Here is a 23,706-nt window from a genome sequence, read left to right on the forward strand (position 1 = left end):
TGCATACTGAACCGTCGTTCCCTTGAGATGACCGCGGAGAAAGTACGTCTGCTCGACAAGCCACAAACTATATAATATTGAATTGGTAATTCCTCAATCGAACAGATCGTATGTTATGTATAGTTATTAATAAAACATTTCGTGTTTTTATTAGTTGACATTTCAGTATCCACATTGCTTGACAAGCAATGAATTGATGAAAAAAAAAGCAAATAAGAGGGTAGATAAGTACAGTAGTGAGTATTATATTCTTTGATAAGTACCTTTTCGTAGGCTTCATACTTGCTTCATACCCACTTTTACACAACTCTTCAAGTATGTATATGTAAAACGATGAAATTAAGAGCAATAACAATGTAAGAAAAGGCTTCCCCCCGAGACACGAGTTGCTCACAAGTTGGAAAGGTTCATACGTAATTAAATTCCTCAAAAAAGTCCGTAGTTATATTTAAAACTCAATTACAATATTCTTAGTTTTCCGAGTTTTTGGCATGCATTATATTTCTTCTATCGATAAAATACATGTTTGTTTTCAAATTTGCACACCTATAGTCCAGTTTGAGGAGTATCTATTATAAAATGCTAAGCCCCAAGGCTCACGTCACCCCGTATAGGATTGTCTCAATTCGGAATCATCAAAGTACAGGGAATGCATCTGATTTCATTAAGAACCCTCGCCCTTGGATTTTATGTAAATTGGCTTCTCGAGTTACTCCCGCTGCAGCGGCTGGTAAATAATAAATAACGCACAAGGGAGACAAAGTTGGGAACTAGAAATTGTTTTGAGATTGGAATGCGTTTGATTGGCTACATGTGTAAAGGCCTAAAGGGTGGCTCAAAAATAAAAAAAAAACCAGTCCCTGAACTACTCTTAGGCGGCGGCTACGAAGGTCTAGTTTGTAAGGTACGATTTTTTTTTGGCGGCGGTTTTACGTAAGTAGTTTTTTTTAAGTGAAAACTTCTTTAGCGGCGCTGTGCACTTTTTATGATGGGGAAAAAATGTTAAACTCGTGACAGGTAAGATTCGTAAGACGTAAGACGGACACGTGACCTGATCGAAAAACTGTTACAATGTCATTGAGTTTTTCTTTATTGATTTAAATGCTATCTAGTGAGTTTCCCTCTAACTGGTACTAATACATATAACTCGAGTACTAACAGTGATGTGCTTAGGGGTTTCAAGTAATGCGACGAAATAACGCTAGATGGCTTTAACCTCAATTATACATAGTGTTGCAGACATTTTGCACTAGATGGAAAATTATTCCCTAACCATTCCAAAATATCAAAAATGCACAACGTTAATATTCAAGTTTTCACTTCTGCCGGCACTCCCGGAGTGCAACCCGTTGTTTTTTTTATTATAAATGGGCTTACTCATGGCCACAGACTAGCCGAGGCGAAGACGTGGCCTACGATGGGCTATGCTCTGGCAAACTTACTTTGTCAGTAGAAAAAAGAGCGAAATTCAAAATTTGTGCCGGGCATAGTTTCTTCGCGTCTGTGTTTTTCTAATTTGCCACCTTTTGCTAATGACAAAGCTGGTTTGCCAGACTATAAGTAATTTGCCAAATAAAATAAAATTGGTATGACATTTTAGGAATCTGACGCGCGCGTGTTATAAATAATTACTTGAAGTGGAACTTTGTCGCATTAAAATGGCCTTAAGTTTATCTTTTATTACGGGTCTAGTCTAATCTTGAAGTTCCCGAAGTCTGGGAATTATACTAATAGTACCTAGGTATCTAGATTTTGCATTACTTCAAGTGAAATTAACCGTATATCTCAGGTATTGAACGGTTTAACTTACAATAAATCTTAATAATAATAGCTTTTTTTAATAATTATTATTAAGATAATATTATTAAGATTGAAGTTAATAATTTAATATAGATAACTTTATCTATATAATTTATATTTATTGGCTTAATATATTACGTATCATATAAACCTAATACCTATCTGTTTTTGACAGAAGAACATATCAAAGTAAAGCTGGGATAATTTAGTAATCTAGAATCTAGATAAGTATGCTTTAAATATTCATTAGATTTAATCATACTCTTCTCATGTGCCTACTTTTTATTCATTGACTTATAATATTTGGAAGCTAAATTAACTTAAAGTTAATAATTACTTTCTCACACGTCTTAAGAAGATTAACAGAAATGGTTAATAACATTCATAAGTATTCAATAACTTTAGGCATCACGTTAACCTATTTTTTATGATATAACTCATATAAGAGGCAAACGAGCAGACGAATCGCCTGATGGTAAGCAACTACTGTCGCTCATGGATTCCTGCAACACCATAGGGGTTGCAAGTGCGTTGCCGGCGTTTAAGATGGGATTATAGTCGTATCGGTCCGGAAACACAGCGGGCGACAGTTCATTCTATTGTTTAACCGCGTAAAAGGTGCACTCACACTTTGTAAGTTTAAATATAAGGAATAGAATGTTGAAAAATGTTTAATTACATTTCCTCCTTCAAAAACAGTTATAATTTACAAATGCACCGCAAAATTAATAGCGTTTCGGGTAAAATGGCCATGATATCCGTAACGCAACAATCTAAAAACAACAAAGAATATCACAGAAACAACATGATTGAAACTTCCTATTTTTGGAAGTCGCCCGTTTGATATCTGGTTACTTAGCTTTGGTCGCATCGCTGAGTGATTTCCAAAGAGATGGCGGCTCATCTGTATTAATGCGGGCCCGGACTAGGTATTACTGTTAACCCACTCAGTGCCGAGGACGCCATTTCGCTATAAACAGCGCAACAAGCGCGTAACAGCGCGTAAAGGCTCATGACATGATATAGACGATGGAAAACTTGCGAGTTTCGTCCTAACACCCATAATCCATAATAGGTACCGTGTTATATTGATCAGTAGGTAGCTTTGATTGCAGTAGCCGAGAATGTAACCAACCTAGCTCCATGCGGTTGATGCGGTCATAATAACAGTAATGGAAAGACGAGGCACACTTTGGAAAATTTTGTTTAAGGTCTATGTGGAGTGGCGAAGACCGTCTACAAGCTCTTTTATCGGTACTAACTCACGCAAGCGTTTGTACACATAAGTACTATACTTACAGAAGGTTCGTAGTGCAGAACCCTTTTGACTATATCTAAGTGATACAGAATTCTTCCCCTGTGACAGTATTCCCAACCAAACATTTTATTTCATTTTACGGTCTTCACTGCATTAAAAAATAATATGAAATAAATTATTTTATTTCAGAAAAAGTCCTTAGCATTGATTTATAATTTGATTAAAAAAAATGAAGTTATGTTTAAACTAATCAAGAGTGTAGAAAAAACAAATTATTATCTGTAATCGTCTTTACACAAGAAAATTGACGTAGTTATGCAATTAGCAAATGTGTCTTTACACGGCAACCCTTCACACGCATCCCAACTTTGCCGCTAGACCGTAATTAGGATGATTAAATTCGTTACTTTGCTCCCTAACTCAATTTGCATTATATACGGAAAGAAAACGATCCGGCAAACTGTCACTCTTCATTTGGTATTGTAAAATTGTGTGTTGTTTGGGGGCTCAAGGAAAACTTGGAAGACGTGTGCCAGTTCCAAATAACAATAAGTCATTTGTAATTGTTTATTCATATAAATTTCCAAAGATCGTTAATTGTGCTTGCGCTGTTAGTATGGTTCAAAGCTTGCAATCCGTATACCATGTAAGTATTTTATGTGTAGGTATGTAATGTAAGGTATGTGTTAATAGGCAACTCAGGGCCACTCTTGCTAGTTGTCCTGACAGCGGTAGTCGCGCACTCCTCCAGAAGCCAACAAAAGCCGCGTGTCCGAGCCATGAATAGATTAGCCGCACGATGGCTTCGGTCCACTCGGCGGTTGCGCGGCCATAACCAACTTCCCTTTAGTGACGGGAATTGAATTTCTTGGGATTATACCTACGATTCTACTTTATTTATTGGGAATATTATTTTTAGCTTTAAAACCCGGCCAAGTGCGAGTCGCACTCGCCTATTAGAAATGTATAAAGGTATTTCAAGGACGTGATATTGGTGATGTGCTAGGTAGGTACCACAATATAAAAAGGAGAATCTCTTAAGAAAACACCCCACGGACACTCCCGGGAACGGTATAGTGCGCACATTACTACTCTCGTCTCAACATTCGGATTCTAGAGGCTATTTCTATTGTGCTGTTTGCATTCTAAGATTGTTCGTACTCGTAATACTAGAATGTTCACATTTGCGTGGCGTTTCAAGAAATCAAACCAGTAGGCAGTGGATTATGATATATACGGTTACGGGGCTAATAAATAAATTGGAGGAAAACTAAAATTATAAAAGTAACGGAAATTTATTGTAAGAAATTATTTTTAGCATTAATATCCGTCAGGACAAAAACTTCTTCCATAGCTTAATTTGATTTCTAGATAGTGATACAGAAAGGTTTTTACGTAGGTAACGTGGAAAATATCCCTCCGGTCGCGTGGTCTAGTTTTGTCCGATATGTTGGCCATTTCTCGTAGTTCGATGATCGAACAAAGTGAATTATAAAATTCCTTATAATCCGAGTGGTCAGACAGCGAGAAATTAAAATTGCTTGTCGTCCGACATGACGGACAAGATTGTCAGACCACGCGGCCTGAGGGGAGATTATTTGGTTAATTTTACGCGTTACAATATTTATTTATTTATTTAAACTTTATTGCACAGTAAAAATATACAGTCACAAAAGGCGGACTCAATGCTACACGGCATTCTCTACTAGTCAACCTTTAGGCCAAACAGAGAAACATAGTTGGTGCGGGGTATGTAAAGAACACTAAAACTTGATGCTTAAAATTAATAGGCAATATTCATATTTATAATAATAACTTCCCTCGCTTGTATGGCCCGGCAGCTTGAATATGTCTTGCTCGCTTAAAAGTCTTTGCTTACGGTGGCGTTGTTGATCGGGTCGCCACTTTCCCGAATGAAGGTTGAGAGAGGCGATGGCTGAGATACGCGTCATACTCGTGAACGGGTGCTGTTTGTGGAGACTGGTCTATTTAAGCTAACACGAGCTATTATATTTAGTAACTTTATTTTTGAGTATAATTACATGGACACACCTCATTCGGTTCTCGTATGCTATTTTATTTTTACTATCATTTTCTTTAATTTAATGAATGTTTTAATTAGGTATACAGGATTTTGACTCCTGGAGACCCTATACATCTCTAAGGATAATTTGATTAACTACTATATATTGTAATCTTTTAGTTATGATGACACTTAGAGACATTTACATCTCTAAATAATTTTAGATTATAGTTTTTGTATCTTTGTGTTTTTTTTTTCAATACTATTGTTATTGCGTTTTTTGTAATTCGACATTTAGAGGCTTTATACATCTCTATGTTAGTTTGATTTGATATTTACGGCTTAGTTGTATTTTATAATTATTGATGTGTTTTTTTTTGCTGTATGTAAATTCCATATTGACGTGTAAAAGTGCCCTTGTGGCCTATTTGCTGAATAAATGTTGATATTTGATATTTGATATTTGTCCAATCAGAGTAGACCAGGTACCGCTTTAATGATCGAGATTCTCCTCTACTACCTAACAGTAACGTTGTATTTGTAGAGTTTGCAGACACGAACACGCTAACTTTGTACAAGATCCAACTGTCTTACGGTTAAATTTACGTCCAACAGTAAGGTCGAACACCTAAAATTACGCCGCATAAAACATTCTAACGGCACAAACCAGCTATTCAGATCGCAATAAGCCCACAAATTGGTGAAGTTACTTGTCTCTGTGACAAATCGTAGCGCGCCTCAGCGCACCGCTAAATACCCGTGAATAAATACTCGTCAATACGAGTTAATACGCGTAAATATTCGAAGTAAATATCGGGAGTTCAGCACGTTTGATTAGCGGGGATATTTGAGAATGTTTGTTTACAAAACACTCTGTATTCGACAATAATCTGGTTTCTAGTATAACAGAGAGCCGACACATGTTGAATTTTATAACAAAATCCTAAATAAATGGATAGAAAATTTACAATCTGTCATATAATTCATATACTTAACAATACATGACTTCTAGATTTTAGTTTTTTCCTTAATAAAAAATTTAACATTTATTTTTCAAGGGCAAATTAAGAATTTTCTTGTTTCTTACATTAGGATGGCTGCTACGTATGTAAGTATATGTGAGGTCACGTCTAAGTAGGTATGTCTTATTTAGTGACGGGTTTCGTGAGTCGAGAGATATGTCTGTACCCTTAAACTCGTATCAACTTGGGAGGTCAAATTCACTGTTTCGATGGTATGCTTTGCAAATAGCTTTTAACAACTCGATCTTTCTGTGGCTTCAAAAAGGACAGACGGTACGGACGAGAGGCTCTCGAGCAAACGATCCGAAAAGATCCCTTTGCTTGTCAAGGAGGTTGGAGAAAAAACAGATTGATATCGAGAGCACTCCAAACGTTTGTCGAAGCAACATTTAAACAAATAGAACGGTATATAGAACACGCAGTTCAAATAAAACCAACATGGAAATGTTGTGCATGGATGTGACTTCGAGAGAGAGTACCTAGTGAAAGCTGCGATTAAATTAAGTAAGCTTACTCTATATGTACCTAGTGGCCAACCTAGGTACCTACCAAATTTGAAAAAAAAAAAACAATCCAATTGTAATCTTATTGTTAAGAGTGGCTAAATACTACTACGGTGGATAAAAAACTGGCATAGGGTGACTGCTACAGTTATTAGTCAGTATCTGCCAATAACTGTAGCAGTCACCCTATGCCAGTTTTTTTTAATTAACAGTTTTCAAAAATGTCGTTCTATTAAAAGATAAGAGCAAAAGCTGCTAAAGGCAGTAATCTCGTTTTTACTAACTTTCTTATAATAACTACATGAAATACCTACCATTTTAAACTGGTTTTATATACTCTATCTTATTCTAGATACCTAGGAGAATAGTGTTAACCAGCGTGACGTCACGCGGCACCGCCCGCGGCTCGGTAGTACCTAACTACGCCAACTGTTACTATTTTATTAAGTTTGCTGTGAGCATTGCCCTGGGTTACTTACTTAATCAACTCGCTGGAAGTCGACCATGTGGCGAGACGTAGGGCCCGATTCGGATTTTGAAATAGACATCTATTAGATATCTTTTAGACATCACCAAGATACGATAACGATATGTTTAAGATCTAACCAGTCAAATGTGATATTTGCGCGATTCTGGAGATACTCTTGAACGATTTCCACAAGATATGACTTGGAGATCCAATTCACATCTAATATTAGATATCAAACTCTATCTAACGTAAAAGTGACATTGGTTGCCCGAATTGCGCTGCTAAAGAGAACTAGTTGAAATCTAAACTATAACGTATCTAGAATGGATCTAGTACGTGTCGTCTCTTGTGAATATCTTGAAGTTCGAATACGGCAGTAAGACTCTACTGACTCACTTAGGTATAATTAGCTGCTACGTTTAAGATATAAGTATAAGTAATAAACAACGTTTAATTATAAGTTCAACCGTTGAGTAAAAAAGAGTTCGAGTTAGAGTTTAACAAAGTTTTCAAAGTCTGTTAGAAATGTAGACTATTTCACCCCATGTTATATAAAATAGGAGATGAGTATAGTTTATCCAATAAAATCGATTCGGAACTTTTGATACTAAGGTAGATTTTATGACATACACATACAGGTTGGCCCAGAATGACGTAGATTTTTTAAGAATATTTGTCTTACTTACACGTATTTTATTTTAACTTAAATAATTAATTTGAACGTAATTTTACTAACTTTTACTTGACTAAAACGAAACGTATTATCTTAAAATATCTTCAAAGAAGTTTGTTAAACTTATCATCAATATGCCGCAGGAACAATATTTCAACGTATTTTAGGCCATGGATTGTCAAGGCCCTCTTTTCTCTGACAGACATAAGTAATACAAAGCCCTCGCCAGAGAAACTTTAAAACTAAATCTCGACGCCGTGTGTCCCCACCCGTTCGCGGCGGGCTTAAGGCTCGAGGGCAATTTGCAGTCAGGGCCTGCAAGCATACGGGAGGGGCACGGAATATAAAACTAAACAGAGTAAAATATGCATAGTCTTCCTGCCTCACACAGGTAAACTGTAGAATAAACTGTCACAACCTTCAAGTAGTTTAATAAAACTATGAGTGCAACTAACAAGAACTAATAAACTCCTCAAAAGGGTATTGTGGTACTATGAACCTAATACTCTGTTAATTCAGGCCTCTGTGCCGATGCCGGCAGCACAGGACCCCAGAGATGATAATACACAAAGGCAATAGGGGCACAATGCTACACTTACAACAATAAACTGCATTTCAACTTGTGTATCAGAGGCACACTAGACATTCTTGACACGCTTGTCAACCCAGTGGGTGAAAGAACTAATGGTTTTGTACATTAACTGCTATTATACAAAAGCCAAACTATACATGATTATTTAATGAAACAAGTTTTAAATTTCAACAAACTTACTGTAGAGGTAAGGCAGAATACTGAGGACCTACCGCGAACCACGTTTGACGTGTTGCCTCCCACACTTACGTATAATTTACAAGTGCGACACAGAGGCAACACGTCGAACGTGGTTCGCGGTAGGCCCTCTGAGAAAATAAGGCCACGATCCCTCCAGATTCGAGCATCGACCGCTCAGCCCCTCTTCATAATGCATTCCGCAATCATTTCTTCCTTAACGATCGCCAAAATTACGACGACAAAGAGGGGGACAGTGTTAATGACTTTCGGTGTAGGGAGTTAATTACAATCATTTTTTAATTATCTCTTTGTGAAGTCATTAGAAACAGTCGTGTGGAATTATCATTCATGGCGGTCCGCGCGTGGACACTTTTTTATGCTATTTGAAGAAATTACAAAGATATGAATATGATTATGTTAATTTTAAAGCAGGTCGTTCCTAAAACAAGACGAGAAAATGAGTTTTTAACTGCGATTAATTAGCAACCAACTGTTTTAATATCTACTATAAAATTATAATATTTATAATACAATATTATGAATGCATAAGTGGCTCTGTCTGCCTATCTGTCTGTAGCTATTTAGATGAAATTTGTTATAGTTAATTAGTTTGAAGCTTGACATTTAATCATTTTAATCATCATCATTCCGCGATCAGACGAAGTCGCGTGCAGAAGCTAATGTAGATATAAGTATAAGTTATAGGTATGATGTTGAATTTATTACATCATATTTAAAACCGGCTTGTTGTCGTACTTTTTAGTGCATAGGTAATTGTGTAAGGTAAATGTTATGATCTCATTTGAGGAAAATAAACATAAGGAAAAACTATGATTGGTTGCAATACTTGCGATGGTCTGAAATTATTCATCCAACGAGACATACATTATCTGTAATGAACGTTAGTACAATTACTTATCATTTTAAATGGACATCTACTCTTACCTAAATACTCAGGCCAATTGTTTTAAGTTATTCTTTCTGTTTCTGATATGATACTGATCTGTCAGTGTCAAAAATAACGTTTTTGGTCGAAGAAATGTCACTTTTGAGACTGACAGCTCAGTATCATATCAGAAACAGATCGAATAACTAAAACTAGAATTGGCATCTTGATATACATATAAGTTCCTGTCAAAAATTACCGACTGCCCTAATTGAGCTTAAACTTCCTATTGCATTATCAAATCCGCTCCATGTTGGCATAAAATTAACATTGTCACGAAAATTTACATTTAAGTGCAAAAATGGCAGAGAACCAATTAAATTCCTCTAAAACAATGGAGAATTTTTGGTATAATTCAAATGTTGGCTGACCATCGAGTAGCCAAGTGCCACAAATTGCAGCGACTTATCTAGGCTTAGAAACAGGACACTAATTAGGGACCTAAGTTAAGCCCCCAGTCTGCTTCATTCAAGCCACAAGCCAGGATAGAGATTATCAGGAGACTAAATAATTAATTTTACAATGTCTGCTTTGTGAATGAAACATTAACATTTTATCAAAGAATTTTTATTACAGAAATAAAAGGAGCTATATTGTCATATTACTGTCAAGGTAATCTCTATATATATTATATATTCTTATTTATTTAATTAATTTACTGCTCTTTTCCTTTAGTAAATACTATTTTCTTTATAAGTACAGAAAAATTAACTAATATATTACAATAAACTCACATTTTTTAAACATATTTTTTAATAATTTATGTCGTCTATAAGAACGACGTATTTAAAAGATAATGAAGATATATTCTTCTGAAAAATGTGCCCCGCCGAGTCCTTTGGGCCCCGGCATTTTCTCAGGGCTGTGGCGTAGGGTTAGAACCGGTGGTAGTTTTTAACATTTATAAGTGCATTTTAATATGGCTACATTGAAAAGTACTTTCACTTTGACTTTCTTTTTATTCTCTATTCCTAGAATGTTCAGAGTCCAACTGAACCACCCCTTCTGACCGATCACAGGGGACACTTTGTGGCTCACAGCTATAAGCCTTTTCATCGTATCTGATGCCAGTATTATTTACCTCGGCCAGCACCTCCTGGAGACAAGCACATTGCCACGGGTTACCATTAAACTTGAACAAATAGAAAGAAGTACTAGCACTCTTCAGATTTAAAACAAAACGCTGAGGTAAATAATTCAGTCTGTTCTTTTTCAGAAACAAAGTTTCAAGCTTGCTACTGCTAATTGCACTTGGTGCGATGTAACGGATCATATTATATTGCAGAAAAATTATCCTCAAAGAATTGATATGGAACATTTTATCAGGTATATACGTTATATTGTTATGGTGCAAAGAAATGATTTGCAACTTGGTCAATGGTTTGAAAATATCCGGATGTATATATGAAATACCATTTGTATTCAGACTTAATCTTTCTAAACTGTGCATGGATGAGAATGTTTTTGGATTGTCTAATTTAGATATTTTGTTATTACTTAGACTTAAAGTCGTCATGTTAGGGAAAAGAGAGAGCTCCCAAAAGAGAGGTACTTTAGTCAACAGGTTATGTTCTAAAAACAGTGCCCTCAGTCGATTAACATTGGTAAACACAGAAGCTTCTAGATGTTGGATCTTGTTGTTGTTCAGCTTGATGCTACTGAGATTTGGGAGGCCGTCGAAGTCGCCTGGCTTGAGTTCGGTGATCTCGCACAGTTCTAGTGCTAACTCGGTGGCGTTGAAGTCAGGCAGTGGGCCTAGGACACGAAGATCCTTGAAGTTTTGCTTGTATCTGTCCCAAGTGACGGTGTCGGCGATAGTGGGAGAAAGCAGTGCGGCTATTAGTAGAAGGGTAGCGGGCGTCATGTCTGCAACAATGTATTATTGAGTGAAATCAAGGCTCATAAACAAATTACTCAAATCCCAGATTACCCAAGTTCCAAATCACCCCATTTGACGGAACCTGTGAACATTATTTTTAGTTGCATCGTCCGAATTTAAACAACAACCGAGGCACGTGAAAATTATAGCTTATGAACGTTTGCAACTGCAAATGTGTCACTGCCTCTTTTGTACCTTAATACATACCTATCTGGATTAGTTACATACCTACATATTGTAGATTAATCGTGTTTGTGTTGACAACTTAATGGACAAACCAGGACCCTCGCCATCTACACCGTGCATGGTATGCATCATAGATTATAGGTAACATTAGTCAGTTGACACTTTCCTTATAACGAGGAACATTTTTCTTCATAATATAAAAACAAAATAAAAAAAATCATTGCAGAATATAATTAATAAGTTACCATGATCAAATGCAACTCAGCCGAGGAAAATCTTATAACTACCTGTGATTTTAATAACAGTGAACACAATCAACAATTATAATAAAATCAACTTCTCTATACAATATAAAATGTGGACGTCTATTGATCATGGCTACCACTTAGGCACTGACTATGTACTTCGAGGGGCAATCCAACTAAAGGTGACAGTCCATTTCCAACCGCAGCAGAACTACTGTTCATTTTACTATGGAAATTGACAGTAACAGCGACGCGTTCAGTACCAGTAGTGCAGCTGCGGTCAGAAATGGAATAAAGATAAAGATAAAAGATAGTTTATTCAAGTAGGCATAATTACAATGCGCTTATGAACGTCAAATAAAGCTAGGTCAAATAATGTTACCCTAAGACTGATATTTTATTCCGACATCTTTGGAACGGCATTCTACTCGCACCAATATATAGAAGCAAGGCAGACATAGCGAGTCCTGTCAAAGTGGATTTGAAACATTGGAATACCGCTCTGGGTCAGTCCACTTCATAAATTTAATGTGTACCTATAATTTTTTCACATTATTGGAATGGATGAAAATGTAATATCTAGCAAAACTAGTTTTGAATACGTGCGTAGGTAGGTACGCATAAGAAGCTTATTTTATAATAATATAATAAATTACAAAAAGATGGTTCTGGCGCTCGCCGTTAATAAGCCAAACCCCAAATAATAAACACCTTGGGCTGCAGTTTTCCCATATTTTCCTAACAATCAATGATCGGATGGAATAGGGAAGCCTCCCCAACAAATTGCGATAGAAGTAGCCCAAACAGCCACTCGACCAGCAATGGCGCCCATTCGCTTATTAATGATATCGACGGCCTAATAATGCGTTGTTGTTGTTGACATTGTCGGCTGGCCGCCTGCAATTACCCTAATAACGCGGACGGTTATGGGAGGTTGTAAATGCATACGTAGAAATAGGTAGGTACATTAAAATCAAGTTTCATGTTTGGCCGTATATATAAATAGTTTTGTTATCAGTTGTTACAGCGACTGCTGACGCCCAACATGCTTATTAAATGGTATCGACGGCCTAATAAAGCGTTGTTGACATTGCCGGCCCGGTTTTCCAAAAACAGCAATGCCTCCTCTCCTGTGAACTTTTCCATTTGCGTTTGTTTCTAGGGTCTGCTCCATATTAAATCCGTTTAAAACATATAGGTACCTATTTATTTAAATTTCGTTGTCTCCAAACATATGTATGTAATTATCTATGAATTTGTCTGCGTAAAATTAAACAATTTCTAATTACGACTTCCATAGTCAATTGATGATTTCGGGATAAAAAAAAACTATCCTATATCTTTTCCCAGGACTTAAACTATCTGTAAACAAAATGTTCATCTAAACTGAAAAGGGAAGAGAGAACAGAAAAACCGTTACTTTTGCTTCGCATTTATGGAAGTATGGATGGATTACGTCAGCGGCTGCAATTTCGAAATCCTTTTCAAAGAGATTGCCACCACTTTTGCACTTTTCTATTGTCAATTTAAACCAGATCAGAACGGCAAAGCCTGCCCGTTGTTAGTTTCTGGGGTTGCTCCATATTCAATCCGTATAAGCGGACCATCGGGAACACATGTCGCCCGTCCCTTTTGAATAATGATCCGCCGATAACATCAAACTGTAAGGCTGTATTTCACGCAGGGCTTTGTCTTGTGGGATCTTTGGCTTTGTAATTTGTAGGTGGGTACGAGTTTTAATACTACTTATGTAAGTACTTGAATTTATTAATTCTAAAACTGAAATGGGACTTAATCACGTGCACTTACTTTTATTATTTGGCGTGACGTTTCTAACGTGACATTACGTGGTCACAGGCAAATGGCGAGGAATTGTAGTATTATACCACCAATTGTATCACCATATAAGTAATTGTTTTAGGTAGTATTTATATTTTTTCTATTTAGTTTTAGTAGTTAATTAATTTTAAAAGTAGCCATATTTTTTTTTATTAAAATAATTTAACTCCTATATTTGTTATCTTTTTAATAAAGATCTATTTAACATAATATAAGTAATAGTATAAAATGCAAATAAACCATGGTATTTTCTATTCGCTATCTCTAACCCGGTTTCCTCTCCATCATTACACTTGATGACTTCTTCCATTACATGAAGTCCGGAACTACCCTTATCAGAGAAACCCCCTACGAAGTTAGTTTTCAGCTCATGGCGATCCTGATCAATAGTAGAAATGAATACCCGAAAACATTACGCCGACCGGCTCACCAACGTCACCAACAAACTTTACCAATTTTTCTTACATTATTAACTTTCAGTCCAAGACAAAATATACCTTATTACTGGTACATAAAGTTAAAATAATAACGAACGTCGACGGACGGCATGGTCGGAGGCATTTTAGATTAGAGTTTCCCAAAACGAATGAATAAAGGGCCTTCGTCACAGTTGTGTTAAGGACATGTCTATATTACTTTGTTTTTGAAAATCGTGTTTTTGTTGTTCTTATAACAAAATTGGTAAATTATGGATACAATTTTTATTCTCTTTGGTTGACACGGTCACTTTTCACAACTATACTTAAGTTACAATCAAATTAAAAAACATGCATTCATCAGTGATACTAGTAGCTTTACCTTGACACTGACATATTCGCTATGCATCTCACTCGTACCTGGTATATTAGTGCGAGCGAGATGTATAAAAAGTAAGTTACGCAGACGATAAAAGTTATGTCAGTGTGAAACTGGTGGTAGCCGTAACTCTGATTATTCTCTTATTTTTCTGCCCACAATTGGTTGACTCAAACTTAAATGTTTGTTATGGACCTCATTCGCATCAGCCGTAACTTAGTGCCGTCACCAAGTAAAAGATGTTTAAATGATTATGATTATAATTAAAGGGAAGGACCCTTCGTTAAGGACTCTTCGGTAGTCATAACACTTAAATTAAAAAAAAAAAAAAAAAAAAAAAATAGTTTTATTTGCCAAAAAGTTTACAGGTTTTACTTAACCTATGACTGCCACACTAGGCTACGCCTGTATTGTGTAGTCAGATTGAAAACATTACTACATTGAGTTACCTACATCCTACGCTGAAGTTTTATTTTCTAATAAGCATCTAGTACTAACTAATATGTTTAATTATGATAACAGGCTTAATCTAACAGGAACAATCACAATTTAGGTAGAGCAATAAGTTTAATATTAATTCATACTATTTTTTTTACCTATTGTATACAGCAATCATGTGAGGTGTGTTTGTGGTGTGAATGAATGTGTGTGTGTGTGTGTGTGTTATAAGACGTAGCGAGAGTGAAGGTTAAATTTCTATTATTAAAAGCCTACCGAGAGGTTAGACTATTGATTTTACCAATCATTTGTCTTCATTAGCTGCTCTGTTTCAATATAAGTAAGATTTTTTATCCAAGAAGTTACTATTATTTTAGCTTTGCTAGCAGTATAGTTTTTAATATCGCAATCTTTGTTTACTTTATTATATATATATGGCAAAAGGAAGTTTTGAAATCTTTTTGCAAAAGCAGTTTTTGTCCTGGGAACAGGCAGCTTAAAAACACGTTTATTATAAGAAGTTCCATATCCTGATTTGACTAATTCACGGTGCATTATCATTGTTAACCTAATGATAGCAAGCTTACGGACGCTGAGCACGTCCATGTCCCTATACACGTCTATTGTAGGGTAAAGCCTGGGTTTTTTAAGGATTACCTTAAGTAAAAATCTCTGTGCTCTTTCTAGGGTAATCATTGCCGAACTAGTTGCCCCTCCCCATACGGTGATGCAGTAAGTTAAAATTGGCTGACAAAGTGCAGTATATATCATTTTAAGTAGTCTCCTGTCAGCTGCATCTCTTAGTTCCTTCATCACATAAATTAATTTTCTTACTCTAGCAGATACTGATTCAATGTGGTTAGAAAAATTAAGTTTTTCATCTAGTGTCACGCCTAAGTATTTTATAGATGATGCTCATTCAATTGCAATACAATTGCAAGAAGGTGTACCTTGTTTGCAGTTTATATCATGTATTCTTATTTCAGGGCGGATTGACGGCTCTGAGGCAGCAGTTTTGTGAAAACAAAGAAATTTAGTTTTCGTAGTATTGAGAGTTAGTAGATTACTTTTTAGCCAATTGTAAACCGATTCCATACCGTTCTGGGCGATCTCTAGGCATTGCGACCACGAGTCACCGTGAAATAGTATAGCAGTATCATCTGCGTAGCAAATAATATCTGCGTTATGTATGGGAATATGTGTTAAGTCATTTAAATATGCTATAAAAAGAGTTGGGCCAAGGATACTCCCTTGCGGGACCCCAAAAGTTACTGGTTTTGCCTCGCTTAACGTGTTTCCAAACTTTGTACATTGACGTCTGCCAGTCAAGTAACTACTGAACCAGGTTAGGGCCACTCCTCTGATTCCAAGGTGTTCGAGTTTCTGTAGTAGTATAGGAACCGAAACTGTGTCGAATGCCTTGGACAGGTCTAGGAATACTCCAGTGCATGGATTACCCTTATCCAAGTATGTACTGACCTGTTTGGTAAAAAGAGAGACCGCATCCTCTGTAGATTTTCCTTGTCGGAATCCAAATTGCCTTTCCGAAAACAGGCATTCTGAATTTAGGAAGTTGATAAGTCGTTTGTTAACTAGCTTTTCTAGCACCTTTGAGCAACTTGACAATAGTGATATCGGCCTGTAATTACTTGCATTATCCTTGGCGCCAGATTTATAAATTGGTACTACAGCTGCCGTCTTCCAGGTTTCTGGAAAGGATCCGTGTTCTAGACTAAGATTACATATGGTTGTTAGGGGTTTGGCCACGTAGTCTTTCACGCGTTTTAGAAACTGGTTGCTTATCCCATCTATGCCTGAAGCACCACTCATTTTGAGGCTCATGATTATACTTTCAACTTCCTGGATGTTAGTTGGGGTCATAAAGAAAGACTTTGATGATGATGTGGCTATTTTAAATTTGGATGCAAGGGATGCTTCAGTTTCTCCAGAATTGGCAAGAATATTATTTGCAAGCGACTGGCCTACGGTCGAAAAATAGTCATTTATGTAATTCAATGATTCAGGTAAGGTCGATTTTATGGTGGTATAGCCAGGGGTTCCATTATCTTTCGGGGTTTGTATTATTTGCTTTATAGTTTTCCACAGTTGCTTTGGATGGTTTCGATTTTCAGTAAGCTGTTTATGCTCATACTCGACTTTAAGTTTCCGGATAAGGGTTCTATAAAAGTTCCTATAGCGAGTGAAAATTAGTTTAGCATTAAGGTCATTAGGGTTTTTACGGCTTATCAAATGCAATCGGTCCTTATGTTTAGAGCACCTAATTAACCCTGGAGTTATCCATGGCTTAATATTAAACTTGGAGCGACTGACAGCCTTTTTTGATGAATTATTGTGGATAATTGTTGTCAAAGCTTTAGTAAAGATATCTGCAGCTTCAGTGGGAGAGGAACTATTGGTGACAGTATCCCAGTTAGCTTGCCCTAATTCATTATAAATAGCATCATAATCTACTTTGTAAATATACCTTTCTTTTGGGACTGATTTGGATTTACCTGACAGGCAGAGTATTACCATATCATGATCAGTTATGTCTGCTTCACAAATTACTGCTTTATAGGATTGCTTTGATCTTACTAGGTAATGATCCAGGCATGCTTCATTTCTTGTGGGCTTGTCAACTGCAGATTTGAGACCTAGGCTAGCCATTAGACATAAGTAATCAGAGGACTGGGGTGTTACCTTCATAATATCTATATTTATGTCCCCTGTAATAATGAGATCCAGACCACAATCTGTACCGTTTATAAAGGATTCTAGTGAATTTAAGAACGGGTCAATATTATTCGCTGACGGAGAGCGATAGATTCCTAGAAGTGAGAAACATTTAGGAATATCAATATATAGGCAATTTGCATCTTGAATTTTTGGCTCACTTACTTGAACATTCCAAGTATCTTTTACATACACCACGACTCCACTAGCCTGGTTTCCTAGATTTTCAGTTTGGTAGGAGTTGTAGCCGTCAATTTGTTTGATCACTGAGCCTTCCTTCAGCCAACATTCGGTCAGTACTATAAAATCAAACATTGTATTAAAGCGTTTTAAAGTGACTAAAAAACTAGAGATGTTATGTTGCAGGCTTCGAATATTAAAAGTTATAATCTTGATGTTGTGTATTTGGCTAAGATAATATTGGCATAGCTCTGGAGTCCCTACCGTGTGGCAGTTCACCATGTAAGTTTCGTCAATATCCTCCCCCGGGTCTAGGTCGGTGGTGGAGGTTGCATGAACGGAGCATCACTAAGCCGCAAGGTAGGGAGGAGTCCAGATTCAAATTTTATACTGGATAAGTGTCGGTGAGTAGTGTTTTTTTGTGTAAGACATGTGTTAGCATGTATCCATAATATTTGTGACTGTTTGAAACGCTGAATACAACTTAATGTTATACTAGTTACATTTTTATTAAAAATACGACAATAGCAAATATACCAAAATCTACTATATATTTTTAAATTATATTGAAATACACTTAAGAGACATAAGATACACATATATAAGATAGTACACGGTATCCTTACAGTTAGGGAACTATTACTCCTCAGGAAAATCTTTAGAAGCAGACCCAAGCTGGTGTTCAGTTCCAAAAACGCGGTCAATACAGTCTTGATTAATAATATTGATGGCGTCTGCTCCATCTCGCTTTCGTGCATAGATAAATCCGCCTCGTGTCCAACAATATTTGAAATTTGCCTGGGCCGCCCGCTCCCTGGCGATTCGAAATAACTGGCGGTTTTCGCGAGTTAGCCGTTCATTGATGTATATTTTCTGTGGGGTACCTTCAGTGATAATATCTGTAGTATCCAAATTTCGTCGGATTTTAGATTTCGCTATAAAGTCATCACGGACCTTCCTGCGGGCAAAGCGTACAATTACAGGTCGTGGTAATTGACTGAACTCATTGCTAGATTGTTTCCTCTTGTGGCCTGCTCTTGAAACGTAGTCTATGTCGACGTCCGATACACTGGCACCAATCTTCGTGGCTATGGCCATCATAGTATGATGTAGATTTTCATTTTTAATTTCTGGGCATCCTATGATTTCTACATCGTTTCTTAAAGCTAATTGTGCTTGAATGTTGTACTTGTTTTCAAGGTCCTGTAACGTAGCTTTAATTCGCACATTTTGGGATTGCTGGTCTTCCAAAGCCTGCAGCCGACGTTCCGTATCTGTAAGCTTGCCGGTTATCTCGTCCATTCGGGTCTGGCACTTGGCCAGGGAGTCTAGTGCAGAAGTTATTTGGCTTTTCAGATCTGACATGTCACAGCGTAACAGTTTAATCTCCGATGTAAGCTCGGCGAGATCACCGAGATCTCTCTTAGGTGTCTGTGGCTTTGGCGGTTCAGCCGCCGGTTTTGACGGCTCGGGCCCCGACCCCGGTTTAGACTGTGAGGTTTTATTTTTATTACGTATAGTGACATTACTATCAGATTGCAGGGTACGAACCGGGGTGGAGGTGTTATCGCCACCTCTTTTTGACAAGGCTTTGCAATCTGGGCATGACCAGACGTTTTTTTCTGCCATTGATAGTTTAATTGGAATACACAGGTTGCAGAAGACTTTTTGACATCCTCCTGACTTACATAACATCATAGCTTTGATGTCCGCTATTTCTTCATCGCATCCAGAACAAATCTTCGTATTGGTATTTGGTGACATTGTTATTTTGATTGTTCAACTGTCACTGCGAGTTTGGTGAGGTTAGAATTAGAACACAGAACTTTCACTGTAGTCAATATCGAAGCAGGTATTTTTATTTGTCCACACTTGTGTTGTGTATTTAAGCTGAACTAAACACTTTTAGCGCGATATAGGATTCAAAAACCCATCTTTTGTATTATATTTGTAAGTATTACGCGGGAGCTGTTGTTGTCGTGGCCAGTGTTGCCCTATCATAATTAGACATCGAACTTATTTTTTTTTTGTTAAAATAATCATTTATTTACATACAAGATATATATTTACTAAAAGAAATTAAACACTAGCTTAAATCTAAAATAGGCCCTTGAGGCATTGTGCCAAGGATGCTGGCGACATTTCCTCGCTGTATCGCAATGCTGATACGTTGTGCGAGGTAGCCGCCAGCTCTTCGGTCACCAGTTACGTCAACCAGACGCTTCGCGATTTCTGCGAACAACTTATGCGCGCTGGGACCCCATGGACCTAGAGTTTCAACTCCAAATGGTACAAAATGGTACTCTCTACCGAGGCTCTTATATTTGTTACGTTTTAAAATTTATTGAATTTCGAACTTATTGACAATCGATAATGTCTTATTATTGGACAGTATATTTATTCAGAGACCATATTTTTATATCCGCAACGCAGGCTTCGTCAGGAAGCAGGGATCGATAATGTTCAATGTGATATCCTTTTACTGAAAATGTCACATTCAAATTTGTATCAGTATATGACACATGGTTTTTCTTTATCGATTATGAACGATACTTTATAAAAATTGCACATTACTTGACAGTGAAATAACAAAGCGGTATCGGATTAAAAGCGGGCGTTAATTGCAATCGCTTTGTGGCTCGGGACTAGTTACGGTCACGTTTAATCTGCGGCTCGTTAGTTTCACCGCACTCATTTTATATTTAGTCGACACAAAATGATGAAATCACATTTTCCGACGGAAGAAAAGGGGACCATGTCCTCCTGTGGCGGAAGCCAAATGCATCGACCTAGCAAAGGCTAGCTCGCCACGATAGCACCCGTCCAATCACGTTTGTATAAAGTAGTGTGAATACTTTTAAACTGAGTAAGTAATATAAATATACTAGGCAGCAGCTACTCTGTCAAGGCGTTGACATCACGAATCAGAAAACTCCACTTAAAAAAAATCTAAGTCGACTTAAAAATCATATTATTATCGAATTTGCTAACAACAGATCTGAGCTTATAACACACAACGTACAAGCCAACCCGTTAAACGTAGAACCTAAAAAGACACGTATATTTTTCAGATATCGTAAATACTCCACTAAGAAATAATTTTTCAAAATTCGACCCCTAAAGGGGAAATTAAAAGCGGGTCGAGTTTCTATTAATAATTCTAGTAACCTCTAAGAAAGCCCCTAACCTCCTGAAACCCAAGCACTTGTATCCGTCGCTATAATTGCGAGCGACCCCAAGGCCCGCGACTTATCCCTGAGAATCCCTGGACATTTTGACTGCACCTACCCTATTTATTAACAGCGCAAAATAAACTCTGCTCTAATCACCTTAAAGTCCACTTTACGCTAACACATAAGTGCTATGCGCCGAGTTTAATTATCTGGACTTGACCTGCTGAGGCAATCAGATTAAATTTTACATATTTTATTAATTGCAGCACCTCAAAAATATTACTTGACTAAGTTTTATGAATATACAGTATGATTCCCACGCTCCCGCCCGCGTAAATTCAAGTTAGATTGCGACGACAACATTTTATTTTAATTTTAGGAACGATTATTTCCAAAGGTATTGAGTGAATAAAAAATTGCTCTTACGAACCTCAGACATGTTCTTTTTAATCATCTATCGAATGCTGGACCACACGTTGATTTTACTTAAAATATATTTTATTACCTTTCGTTACATGTATGAAAAGTATATTTTTAAGTAGGAGCTTAAAAAATCACACGGTCCTTGTTTCGGAATTCATTCCTACTGATTTTCCAATATCTTCTAATATTGTTATTTATGCGAGGCGGGGCCGGGGGAAGCAGCACAGACGAAACTTTGCAAAATGGGATCAAAATTACATTGTAAGTTCGAATCTCTCGTACCTGCATGAAATTAATTTAGTTCCGGATATAGGTCGAGCTGATATTTTTAATTGCACTCGGTACGGTTTCAAAGCTTTCCGAGCTTTCGGCTTGGTTTGTTTCAATTTGCATTTTTTATTATTTTTATGCTGAAATTTATCATAATTTGTATCCACTATCTCTGGTGCCTAAATACGTTCAACTAACTTAAAAGGTTTAGATTTCTTAGACAGAGAAGACTAATTTATTTATTTGATATATTATACGAAACAGCAGAAAAAATCCAAAAACAAATAACAATGAAAGTAGAACAGTTATCTACATAAATAGTAGGGGTATCTACATAATATATTTTAATAATCACACAAAATTAAATTAAGATTATGGAACCGTTTGGTTTGAATTTTATGCTAACACTATATTTTTCTAATGTTTCTCATCATTTTTCTGAAGAAAAAGCACGAAAACGAAATGAAGCAGAAATGCTGATGAAAGTGAAAGACATTGTTTCCTGAATAATAATTAAAACTACATCAATTCGCACGTTACAAAGATGCGCATCGTCTCATAAAACAAGCATTAGCTACCTTCCTACAGACATACATACATACATACAAATAGATAAGTACATACACAAAGCATCGGCTTAAGCCCCAGCAGGGCAAGGGCGATAGTAGTTTAACGGCTTACACAAACTCTTGATGGACTTTTAAATGTTTCGGATAGTGATTTAGGGAGGGGGAGCGACTTATGTGATTGCAGTTGGTGGAAATACCCTGGACTTATCGTTTGCTTTGAGAAGGGGAAAGTGATAGGTGGGTAATAACAGTGTAGGGTTCAAATATGGTAAAAACGACCGGCAGTGGACGGTCGGGGCTTCGCACTCCATGGAGACGATCAGTTGAGGAGTTTGTATCGACTGGTCTCAGCTGTCGAGCTGGAAGTAGCCGCTCAAGATCACGACCAATATATGTAGATATTTTTACGAGCCCTATGCTCCTATTGAGGGATAACTGTATGAAACATCATCTTGAAAGGATAGATTTGTATAAAAATATAGCTTCAATCGTGCAGTGCCTATGAAATTTCAACTGAATCTCTTGATCCGTCGATATTCGAATAACAATGTAAATAAATTCACATGAAATCGTAATCAGATCATTTGGCATTAAAATACCATTTGGAATATGAATAAAATATAGGAGTGCGTGTATCTGATTCGATGGAAACCGACCGAGTTGGGGCACTAATTTCTGCTTTAGATTAAACCTTTATTCAATTCGCGCACCACTAAAATTATTTTTTTATTTATTTCAATTGAAAAAATATTTATATTTAAATTATACCACATCGGTGGCAAACAAGCATTGAACTAGTACTTAAAATATAAACCATGTATAATATAACCCAATCACGATATGTAGTTATTACGTTTCCATACATTAAGCCATTGCAAACTTAGCATAGTGGGATTGTGATTTGTCATAATTTAATTTTGGCTGATGTGATGAATTTACGAGTACTAATAGATTCAAAAATCGTAGAATTCAAGTGCAGGCGTCCTTATTTGACTTTCAAATGATAAGTTTAGGTCATCAATTTCAGCATTAAAACAGTGAACTTTCTGTAATGTATGTATTGTCAACTTCACGTGATAAACTAAATAACTTCCGAAAGTAGTTGGTGGAGATTGGCTTACTAATGGCTTACAAATTAATAAAGCCGGGCTCCTAACAATGGGAACTATTTAAACCCGGCAGTAACACAGACTACATTTTGCTTAAGATACACCTCTCTTTCTTTTCTTCCTCGTTTCCTCATGACCGAGGGTCCACATGGAGGTTGTTGTTTAGTGTACCAAGGATCTCTATTCTGCACAATTTTTCGCCGTCCTTACAATGGTCACACGTGTAGATCCCTGATAGCCACGTAGTAATCAGCACTTTTTACTGAAACGAAAGTACCCAAGTGCTACCATGTGAAACGTGAAATTGATAGGTTATCTATAGTATAGGGTTAGGTGTATACGGTATGTATCAGAACGAAAGGCCTAGAAAGAGACCCATTAATGTTTAAGTCATACTGAGC

General features: G+C 36.8%; 1 protein-coding gene across 1 annotated transcript; it reads right to left on the reverse strand.

Moving 5' to 3' along the window:
- Positions 1-18,389: 18,389 nt before the first annotated feature.
- LOC134654391 (uncharacterized) lies at positions 18,390-19,532 on the reverse strand. The gene has a single exon (XM_063509856.1). It carries the CDS (start codon positions 19,523-19,525, stop codon positions 18,401-18,403), a length of 1,125 nt encoding a protein of 374 aa, XP_063365926.1. The 5' UTR covers positions 19,526-19,532; the 3' UTR covers positions 18,390-18,400.
- Between the last annotated feature and the right edge of the window lie 4,174 nt (positions 19,533-23,706).

The sequence above is a fragment of the Cydia amplana genome, chromosome 14 (assembly GCF_948474715.1).
Source record: "Cydia amplana chromosome 14, ilCydAmpl1.1, whole genome shotgun sequence".
Classification (NCBI taxonomy): domain Eukaryota; kingdom Metazoa; phylum Arthropoda; class Insecta; order Lepidoptera; family Tortricidae; genus Cydia; species Cydia amplana.

Coding starts and splice junctions, on each gene's coding strand:
- LOC134654391 (XM_063509856.1), bottom strand. CDS start 19,525: ATGTCACCAAATACCAATACGAAGATTTGTTCTGGATGCGATGAAGAA.